Source organism: Suricata suricatta, chromosome 2 (assembly GCF_006229205.1).
Source record: "Suricata suricatta isolate VVHF042 chromosome 2, meerkat_22Aug2017_6uvM2_HiC, whole genome shotgun sequence".
In the NCBI taxonomy this organism is placed as follows: Eukaryota; Metazoa; Chordata; class Mammalia; order Carnivora; family Herpestidae; genus Suricata; species Suricata suricatta.
In genome coordinates, this window is record NC_043701.1 from 41,720,973 (window position 1) to 41,731,910 (window position 10,938).

Below are 10,938 nucleotides of genomic sequence, written 5' to 3' on the forward strand. Positions count from 1 at the left end.
GCCTGCTTGGGATTCTCTCCTTCCCTCTCTCTCTGCCCGGCCCCTGCTCACACTCTGTTTCCCCTCTCTTTCTCTCCAAAATAAAATAAAACATTCTCTCTCTCTCAAAAATAAAATAAAACATGTAAAAACTAAAAAAAAAAAATAAAGGTAGTTTATCCTGCAGCAATGTGTACATTATCTTACCAATGTTCATTCTTCTCAGGGAATGAGATACACAGCATTTCAACAACTACAAAATCACAGTCCCAGTTTCTAAAGAGCACACAGCCCCTCACTCCACTCTCCTTCACTGTCAGACTCTACTGATAGATGAGGTAGACATCTAACATCTTTTGCAGACCGGAACTTGACAGAGATTGAAAGCATCTGTCAGGAGAACCCAGGCCTCCTATTTCACCATCCTGGACACCTGCCAGATTTTGCTCTGTTAATTGGCTTCCATGCAAGCAGCGATTTTAACAACGATTCTGTGGGTCTTTTGTGGCGCATTGTGATTTAGAGTGAAATGTGGAAAAGTACTTCCCAGCTATGCAAGGCGTTCAGGGTTGCTCATGTTTAGCTGATTGGACAGAGGGGATGCAGTCTTCAAAACTATTGTGTAGACATCAACTGGATTATTCAGGCTCCTCAATTCAGAGAATAATTTTCAGAGAGATGGTGCCTGAGGAGTCTGATTTCTGCCTAAGGAGATACTTTCCCTAAGGTCAGACAGAACTGATAAGAGAGTTTGCGGGAAAATGCCGCTGTGACCTTAAACATGCAGTTTCTGGGCTGACACCATAATGAGGAATGGAGTGCTATTAAAATATACTGCACATTTTAATGACTCCACTAGCAGTAGGCCAAGAAAAAAAAAAGACTTAAGCTCAGAATAATTCTGGGAAGGAGGATTTTGCCAAGGAGATTTTAATGTCAAGAATGTATGTGAGGCTAAAAATAAGGAGCTCACGCACATTCCAGAGCCGTGGGTGGGGATGTATATATAATCAAATTAAATTGTGCCATTTCCACTTATGAAAAAATCTGATGGCAAAAATTGACTAGAAAACATTTAGTCATATTTCACTGGGATTATGCTTATAAATACCAAACTCCAGACTTGTCAAAATAAACCCCACCAGCACTTTCTGGCTGAGGTGTTAGATAGACAATGGCCGTGATATGCAAAAACCATACAGAGCTTATAAGTCCTATAGGACTGTGACTAGAAAAGCCACAGGAATTCAGCTCCCAGCTAACAAGCCGGTCCGTGGAAGAGGAAGAAGTGTCCCTGTGCGGTGAGGAACAGAGCCCACAGAGTGGCCCAAACGTTGAATGGAAAGAGAGAAGCCTTCAGAGAGCCTCAGATATGTGAGATCCAGGTCCCAATTCTCAGAGACTGGAAATCAGGGGCCCGTGATTTTTAGTGTTATTTTTTTTTTTCCCAGCAGAGAAAGCACCCTTCAATTTTAACCTTCCTCTGGAGGGCCAGCATTGAGTCCTTTTGACAAATCGTTTGTTGATATAACAGGACCGTGAGGTTGATTCCTGCCAACACATCGAACTACAAACCAAGGCTATCTGCAGAGGAGGCACAAAGTACCCATGACTGGAAATGAATTTGTTGCATTTTAAGGACAAATATCTTCTGGGCTACAACTACTGAACTGCCAACCCAAATATGGGGGGACAATCTAGGCTTTGACAAGTCTTTTATTTACATCTTAAGTTTTAATTAGAAGACTCTCATAGTTCAACTATGCTTCTTTAGTCCCCTCTGCTTGCCCAAGCCCGGGCCCTGGGCCAGAGTCGTCTCTGTCCATTGGGTTCTGGTGCTGACAGGGGAGAAGGAGGGCTGGGAGTCATGGGGAAGGAGGGAACATTCTTCCTGGCTGACATGAATAGTTGGTGACGTCACATTGGCCAATACTTGCTGATGCAGGTGTGGCACACTCATTAGGATGTTTGCTTTGTGCAAAGGAGCAGGATGGAGAAATCAGGTTCCATGCACATGCCCAAGGTGGAGACAGGGACCCAGCACTGCTCATGGGGCTCAGCCTAGCCATACCAGCGCCACGGAGTCTAGATGAATTCTGGCTTGGACAGAACCTGCATCTCGTGCCTCTCGGTTCTCTCCCGGAATGTCATTCTGGAATCCCGCGATGTTTGCTGCCTGAAAAAGAATAAATCAGGGAGGGAAAATAATTTGACCTGATGAAAAGGGAAGTAAGGACGTTAAGCCAGAACAGTTATGGAGGATGTATTGATGACCAAACACCTTACTAGGCACTTTGCATGTAATACCCCTCCTTCCTTCCCCACCACACCGGGTCTTCCCTCCCACTGTTAAGCACCAGAGCCCAGTACACTGAGACATCACTGGTCAGAGGGTAGGCATGGCTTCTAGTCCCATTTTATAGGTGAAGATACTGAGTTTTATGGAAGTTAAATACCTTGCTCAAGGTGATTGAGCTTATTCACATCTATTATCCGTAGCTATGAATCAGCAACAGCAGGATTTGAACCGTGGCCACTAGCATCACACCCAAGCCTTAAACCACTTTACTGTTTTATCTCCTATGGATTTCTTTACCTACTCTCTGTAGCCCATGCAGTAAAACAACTGAAAAATGCAAAATGACTGAATAGTTGTGAGAGGGATCTAATTCCAGCTTTGCTACTAATTTCTCAGATAATCTCGATAATGTTACTTAAGGTCCTGAGCCTTCATTTGTTTACCTGTAAAATAGTAATAATGCTCTGGGTCCTGCTGCCACCATAGCGCAGTATTGAGGCAATTTGCGTAGAGAAACTTGGGACAAAAGAAAGCTCTTCTACACGTGACCTGATTAAGGTGGTTGCTACAGCAGGTGATACGGTATAGAAGAAAGGGCATGGACGATGGCCTGGGCCTGGGTTTGAATTCGTCATACTAGCAAGACCTTTCTGACCCTCAGGCATCTCATCTATTCCTGCCAGGAAGCACGGAAAAAGAAGAGTCCAAGTACAATGGCCATCTGCACTGGCTTGGGCAGTAGTGAGCCTTACCCACAGGGAAAACAGATGGAGTTGCTGAAGACAAAGTAGGTAAGTGGGTTGATGGCACTATTCAGAGCCGGCAGGTTCTGAATGATCACAGAGGCATAGAAGCGCTCCTCGGTGTCCGGAAGGAGGCTGAAGTTGTCCAATATGTCGAAGAGGAAGTATGGACTCCAACAGCAGATGAAGGCTGGGGAGAAGGGAGCCATTAACACCATAGCAGACCAGAGCCAGGGGCCTTTCAGGGGCGGCCTCAACTGGAGCTCCAAACAGGAGGCTCCTTAGCACCTGGGATCTCTCGGAAGTATTTAGAACAGTTGTGTGTACTCACATTAATGTCATGTTTACTCACATACACGCGCACATGTACACACACAGGCATACACATCCCACAGATACATTGTTAAAGTTGAGGGAGTTTCGGGGTGTCTGGGTGGCTCAGTTGGTTGAGCATCCGCTTTGGCTAAAGTCATGATCTCACAGTTTGTGGGTTCAAGCCCCCAGTCGGGCTCTGTGCTGACGGCTAGTTCAGAGCCTGGAGCTTGCTTCGGATTCTGTATCTCCCTCTCTCTGACCCTCCCCTGCTCGTACTGTCTCTCTCTGTCTCTCAAAAATAAAAAACATTTGAAAAAAGTTGAGGGAATTTCTTGGATTTTCTCTGTCTGTAATGGGAGCATTTGATTTGACCACTGTTGTCGGTCCTCATGGAAAGGTTGGGAGTGACTTGGCATGGCCTCAGCCTCTCATCCTGCATCATGTGGAAGAAAAGCCAGCAAAACTCTTTGGAGAATCTATGAAAAAAAACCCAGAAACACAGGAAACATTTTGACCAGATAGTGATTTTCGATTTTAGTGTGTGGCAGGGGAAAGCTGTGGTGCCTAATGTTTTCGGAGCACAGTCTGGCCTCATCACAATGTTCTTCATTTTCTTTTTCATTTCTAAGTCAGCCACTCTGGAAAACAGCTGCCCTCTACCCATTTCCAAATTAGTGGATGTGTGTGACCCCTGATTCTGTTTGTCTCCACATCCTCAGAGGAAATGACTGGTAAACAGAGATCCAGAGTATGATGGTTAACTTCATGTGTCACCTTGACTGGGTCAGGGGGTGCCCAGGTATTTGGGGAAACATTATTGCTGGGTGTTCCTGGAAGAGATGAACATTTGAATGGGTAAACCAAGAAAAGGAGATGGTCCTTCTCAATGCCAGTGGGCCCCATTCAATCATGGGAGGCTTGAAGAGAACAAAAGGCTCAGTGAGAGATGATTCCTGCTGTCTGCTTGACTGTCCTCTAGCTGGGACATTGTTCTCCTGCCTTCACACTCAGACTCCATCTGGAACTACACCATGGGCTCTCCTGGGTCTGCAGATCCTGACCCAATTTCTTATAACAATTCTTTTTACATACATGTCTCTCTCCTCATTCTCTGGAGAACCAAACTAATTCCCACATGCACAGAGGCAAACAATCTTAGGGCTGACTAAACACCAAGAGGGCCCTCCTGCTTTCTTGTCACACCCTCTCCACCCTTCTTCTCCCCCTTTCTCACCCAGAGGACTTTCCTCAGAGAAGTCAGGCTTCCTTCACCATCTGCTTGCAGGGGCCAACTTTCTTCTGAAATGGTTCAACTAACACATGTTTGTTTCTCCAGACCTTGACAACGTATTAAAGAGGAGCAATTGAAACACAAAGACCACTGAGCCTTGGGGGTGCTGGTGGTTGAGCCTAGCATTGACCTAGAATGTTCTGGGGCATAGAGGGGCAAAATTGCCTCTTGGGGGCATTTTGAAAATGTACGTGCTTATATATTTGCCTGTGTTGATGGGGTAAGGGGTCTGGTGTGCCCAAGAATACCATTCCTCCTGTGGGACCCAGATCCCACATAACCTTTGCTTTATGTAGCAGAGAACTTTATGATTTCCAGAACTCTAGAAACCTAACCCATTCTATATATGAACACAATATTTGTATTAAATAGTGAATTTTCCAGAAATGCAATTCTCTTGCAAAAGGAGGTAAGATTACTTTCTTTAGTTTGGAACTTGAGCAGGATTTGTTTACCTGCTCAGAAAATCAAGTCCCTGGCAGCAGTACTGCTCTATTTTTGTGTCTTCATGAAAACACACCTGCATTGATTTTCCTTTGTAGCTGTTAATACATCTAGCTGACTGCTTCATTACTCTCGTAGGGTAGCTGTGCCTAAGTATTTACATATTGCAATCTGCATGGTTTTATTATAAATTATTTTCTTTCTAGTCCTCCTTTATATTACTAAATATTGATCTTTTAAGACTTATGTTGGATAAGTGGTATTAATTATACATTTCATTTCAGGTAAAGGGGCCTTACGAAATATGCATTACAGGAAGGAAGGGCTGGTTTGGTCTGACTGGGCTGTTAACACAGGCTGCCCATCTCGTGGGCATCTCTGCTTTCAGACTGAAGGACCTCCAAGGCCTGAGTATACGGTTCTTGATTACAAATAATTATGCTGTCTCTAGCACACGTGGCTAACATATATTTCTTGACTCAACATCCATGGGAGGTATATCTGTGTTTCTGATTTGTCTGGGAAGGCAAGAGAATCTTTGATCTACTCTGTAAGCTGCTGGGAAAGGAGCCTGAGCCCCCGTGGTTGTATACGCTTTATCCCCGGGTCAGTCTGCCATGCTGTTTTGTGCCTCTATTCTGCTGGCTGAGTGACACAGCGTGTGGTCTGTTTGGCATTTTGCAATTATGTCTCCGAAAGGTGAGATGGACTGTTTTGGTGATCTGACATGCAGCTAACAGGAGAGGTATGTTTTCTCAGAGCTCCTGGGAGCTGCAAGAGGGTAGGGAGGGTAGTAGTTGAACTAAATAAAAAGGAAATAGCACGAATCCTTTTTGTTGCTCCATATTCTAATTCATTTGTTCTCAGCAAATGTTAATGAAGCACCTAGTGTACGTGGGATCTTATTTAAGGCTTTGGTGATAATAATGTAAGGAACACAAAAGCAAAGGTCATTGCTCTCATGGATTTAAGCCAGTAGGGGATAGACAATATGCAGATCAATAGATATAATGTCAGGCAGAAGTGAGAATAGGCAGAAAAATACTTCAGGGTAAGGACTAGAGGGGAGCTATTTAAAACTTGTGCAGGAGGCCTGGCTGAGGAGGTGGTACTGTTGGGAAACAAAATGATGTGAGGGGGAAGCCAGGCCACCATGTGGAGGCAGAGTCTTTCAGGTGGTGGAAACATGCAAGGTCCCCAGGTGCAAACGAGTCGACATAGTGAAGACATAGCAAGAAGATCAACAGAACTGGAAGAGAATGAGCAAGGGGGAGAGGGCTGTGAATGAGGCTGGAGACCTGGCTGGAGGATAGATCCCACATGGTAAAAATGGGAGTTTTACTCCAATGCCATGGGAAGCCAGAGGTGGGTTTGCAAGGATAGTGAAGATACCTGATTAACAATCTTGAAAGATCACATTGGCTGTTTTGCAGAAAAGCAAAAGACATGACCAATTCTAATGTTCCAGGGAGAAATTGGTGGAGGCTTTGACTAAGACAGGCGTGGTATAGATAGTGATGTTTGGTTGGGTCTGAGAACTGTTTTGGAGGTAGAGCCTCCAGGCTAGTTATGTGGATGTCAAAGAAATAGAATAATGACAGACAATGGCCCTTACGTTTTTGATGTAGACATTGGGTGAAAGATGGTGTCATTTACTGAAGTGGGGACAAATGGGAGGAAGAGTTACTCTGCAGGGGGAAAAGAACATGCCAAGACTTTGGGTTTGACATGTTGAGTATGATGAAGTCATTGGAAATACAAATCGAGATCTCAAGTAGAAATCATAAACATGATTTCTAAGCAAAGGAAGTGTTCTAAGAAGGAGAGCCTGATCACATGCTGCTTATAAGTCAAGATGAAGATGAAGAATTGGCACTGGGCATTTTGGAGGTTTTGGTGGCCTTGGTGAGAGTGATTTCAGGAGTAACAGGACAGAAAGCAGATAGAAACAGGCTCCAGAGAATCAGGGGTGAACTGTGGAGGAGTCGTACTAGGAGAGAGAGTGGTGGAGTGGGTCTGTTCTGAAGCATTCACGGAGGGAGCTATCGCACAATGTCTATAGTCACATGATCTAGGTAAGGGGAGGCTTGTCGTGGAGGGAAGATACCTGGAGAAGCAAAATTCTTGAGGAGGCAGCAAGGAATGGGATGTAGGGCTCCAGCCATCATTTTGGGTTTAGAAAGAAGCAGTGCTGGCTTATCCCCAGTAATAGGAGAAAAGACAGGGCACATTGTACAGAGGCAGACAGTTGGTTGAATATGAAGGTGGAAGGATGGGGGAGTTCTATCCTGATATAGTATTTTCTTAGTGAAATATGAAGCAAGGTCATTAGTTGAGAAGGTGTAAGAGGGAGGAACTTTGATGGTTTGAGAATAACAAAGAATACACACCAATCCAACGTAGTATGTACTCTAGAAATACCTTTTTCTTCCCCTAAGATGAGGTGACTTTATTGGTCTTAAGAGTAAGAGAAAAGAAAAGGAAAGGGAAGAAGACAGGATGGTGGAGGAGAAGGTAAAGTGACCATTAGGGAGAGATTTGTAGTGACTCTGCAATTAAATATCCATAAGAAATGGAATGTCACTTCTGTCCTTACTTTGCTCATACACATCAGCTCCAGGGGAGAATATGTTTTAGAGAATGCAACTGGGTCAACTGGGTTTGGTGACTGTCATTCGTATAATAATGATTTCAGGTCAGTTAGTTATGTCTTAATCAACTTTCTCCAAATTATCTACCCCATGGTCTTGGTGGGCAACTCTAGTCATATGGCGGGGGGGGGGGGGGGGGTAATCAGGAACCAATGCCTGCCCTTAAAGGAGACGAATATGGACTGGCAAGTTCCACACCTTCTGCTCCAATCAGACAAGGGTGGCAGTGCCTGCAGCCAAATTCCTTTCTTGCGTGGGGTCTCCACTGCTAGCTCCCAGGTACAAGTTTGCTTTTGTTCTCTTTTTTTCCTTTAATTTAAATTTTTAAATTTTATTTATTTTTTTATTCAATTTAATTTATTTTTTAAATTTGCATCCAAGTTAGTTAGCATATAGTGCATTGATGATGTCAGGAGTAGATTCCTTAATGTCCCTTACCCATTTAGCCCATCCCCCCCCCCCCCACTGCCCCTCTAGTAACCCTCTGTTTGTTCTCCATATAAGTTTGTTTGGGGAATGTTCACACAGTTCTGCAACACAAAGAGGGACTTTGCTTACCGAGAATGATGACAATGCTATACTTGATGGCCTTGACTTTTGCCTTTGAGATGAGCCCTCGGTTATAACTGGTGCACAGCTTTCCATCTGTAGATACAAAAGACCAGTGGTGAAATGAAGTTGTTTTTGTCAATAGGAACATCACAGGGTAGACTCACAGCTGTCATGGGACCACTTGTATCCCACTCACCTTTTCCTAGGAGGATCTCCTGGACATTTTCGGAGTAAAGGCAGCTTGGGGAAACACTGGAAACTGCTCAGTTTGCAGCTTGATATAAAATGCAAATGCATCGGGACCTCTAGATTCTCTGGAGTCATGGCTGAATGCCCTGAGCCAGCTGAAGCTGGAATTAGTCTTGTGACCCGGAATTGGCCAGAGGGCAATGCAAAAACACCCATCTAGTCACTTCAGCAACTTAGGGCAAATCCATTTTCCTAGAATGGTTACCCCAAACTAACTCATACATCTAACTTCGAAACTCCACTCTCAACAAAAGCTCAAGCCAGGGATATTAAAAATAAAACAAAGACAAAACAAACAAACAAACAAATTTAAAAAACCTCAAAACCAAAAAATATCTGTTCTAACTAGGAGTCTGGATATAATTTAATTCTATGTGGGCTCTGTTTGATGATAAACACATGCGGGATAAATTTAAGAATCCACTAGAATATGAACTTGATGGAGCAGGGACTTGGTATTTTTACATTCCTATATCCTCTAAGCTTAGTGAATGATTAATAAATATTTGTTGAATCAATTAATACAAACTTCTCTCTAGTTAAGAAGTAGTGGTAAAATTAAAGTTGACTAGGATGGACAGAGTTCAGAGTGTTGGTCTTAGTAAAAGGCGTGTGCAGATGACAAATTTGGGATTGGAGGTGTTGGACACAGGGTCCCCTGATGCTGTGGAAGAGTTTTTATTGTCACAGCTTCTGCCAGGCAATATGGGGCCTTTGTAAAAATCAGGAAAAGGTGCCCTCCCTCTGCACGCGAACAGCCCTGTCCCAGGGTAGCCTCAGGGAAGGAAGCACGGATGGGATGCTAATCCCACACACCCTGGCCAGATGCCACTGATTAAGACTCGTTGGGTACAACCCTATCAGTGGTCCAGGTCAAAAGCCTACCCAAGGCACCTGTAATATGGGGCAGGACAGTTATAGAAGCCAATTTCTGTGCTTGCTTGTTCTCTCTACATTGTTCGATTCATGTTTGAAATTTATTTTAAACCCACAGAAACTGAAGTTTACTTTTGCACATCTTATTCTAGCCCCTCTCCAGTCCATTCCAGCCCAGTCCAACCAGCATAGCACATCTGCCATGAGATAAGGACCCTGCCACTACGCAGAGAGAGGCTGTGGGCCAGATGCAGAGATTCCAAAGGTGGAGCTGGGGAGTGGGGAGACTCCTGAAACAGGGAGTCCTCAGCCGAGACATGGAGACAAGAAAATGTGGGAGGTGTTTGGACCATGGGGGAGTTACCTCACCTGGCTGGAGCCTGGAAGGATGTTGGCTTTGAGGGTGGGAAAACTTGAGGCCAAAATGGGGAGACCAACGCTGTCTTCATGAGGAGTCTGGGCTGAATTTCTGAGGCAGCTGCAAGCCACAGAAGCTTCTAAGTCTTTTCACAATGTGAGCATTTACTCACTGGAGTGGACAAATTGTTATCAGGAATAATAGGAATAAGGGGCTCTTTTATGGGCAATAAGCTGAAATGCTAATTATAATTGATTTTTTATTTCTTCATGTATACCTTGTAAGTCCACTCTCAGGTATTATTAGGGCTTCCAATTATTCTGTGCATTTCACAGAACCACAAGGCTTCAGCGGTGTAAGGAAGCAAGTGCTTCAGAAGTATTTATAGCAGTGGATCTAAACTAGGGGCAATATTGCTCCCCAAGGTTACATTTGGCAATGTCTGGACACATTTTGGGTTGTCTCAATGTATGGGAGGCTGCTATCAGCCTCTAGTGTGCGGAGGCCAGGAATGCTGTTAAACATCTTAAGATACAGAGGACAGCAAAGAAGAATTATCCAGTCCCACATACTGGTAGTGCCAAGGTTGAAATACCCTGATTTCTAAGGTGGTATCTTGGGAAGGACACAGGCCTCAAGGTCAGACCTGACTACACCTTCCAGCTCTACAATTACCAGCTGTGTTGAAAGGACACAAGTCTGAACCAAACTGACTCCATGACAGGCTTCAAGTTTCCCCTCTGACCTTGGAGGCCTAAGTGTCGGTTTCTCAGAATCATTAGACAATAAAAGGGCACAGATTGCTTAACCAGGGACCAGCCTAGTAACACCCAATCAGAAGCGGCCAGCTAAAATGCTTAACATTCCTAAGGGCAGGCCTAGAGATAGAAGCTATCGATAATCACTTATTGCTTAAGGCTAGTTACACCCTAGTGGGGGTCCTTAGCCCACTCTGTAATTGGTTATTTTCAAAAAAACACTAAATATTGTGATTGGGTCCCACCAAAAGTAACGAACACTGTAAACAATGTGTATGGTTAAAGTTGCTGCCAATGAAGTTATGTGATAATGATTGGATCACTGTACCTGTGTCACAATTTCCTGTAACTCCCCCTTCCCAGAACCCATAAAAACCCTGCTCAGCCCTTGTTCGGGGCTCTCAGCACGGATCCACTGCCTGG

At 44.3% G+C, this 10,938-nt stretch overlaps 1 protein-coding gene and 1 long non-coding RNA gene across 3 annotated transcripts in view; one reads left to right on the forward strand and one right to left on the reverse strand.

Annotated features, from left to right (window-relative positions):
- Nucleotides 1-1,753: 1,753 nt before the first annotated feature.
- NPSR1 (neuropeptide S receptor 1) overlaps nt 1,754-10,938 on the reverse strand; it is a 146,499-nt gene continuing 137,314 nt past the window's right edge. For both annotated transcript variants that reach the window (XM_029955951.1, XM_029955945.1), the window contains 3 exons: nt 8,281-8,367; nt 3,031-3,211; nt 1,754-2,155 (listed from right to left, as the gene is read on the reverse strand). In XM_029955951.1, coding sequence (XP_029811811.1) covers nt 2,065-2,155; nt 3,031-3,211; nt 8,281-8,367 — 359 coding nt within the window. In that variant the 3' untranslated portion in view covers nt 1,754-2,064. The remainder of the gene's footprint in view (nt 2,156-3,030; nt 3,212-8,280; nt 8,368-10,938) is intronic.
- The window catches only part of LOC115305729, a 27,902-nt gene continuing 19,938 nt past the window's right edge, over nt 2,975-10,938 (forward strand). The window contains exon 1 of the long non-coding RNA XR_003914972.1: nt 2,975-3,069. This is a non-coding gene — a long non-coding RNA (uncharacterized LOC115305729). The remainder of the gene's footprint in view (nt 3,070-10,938) is intronic.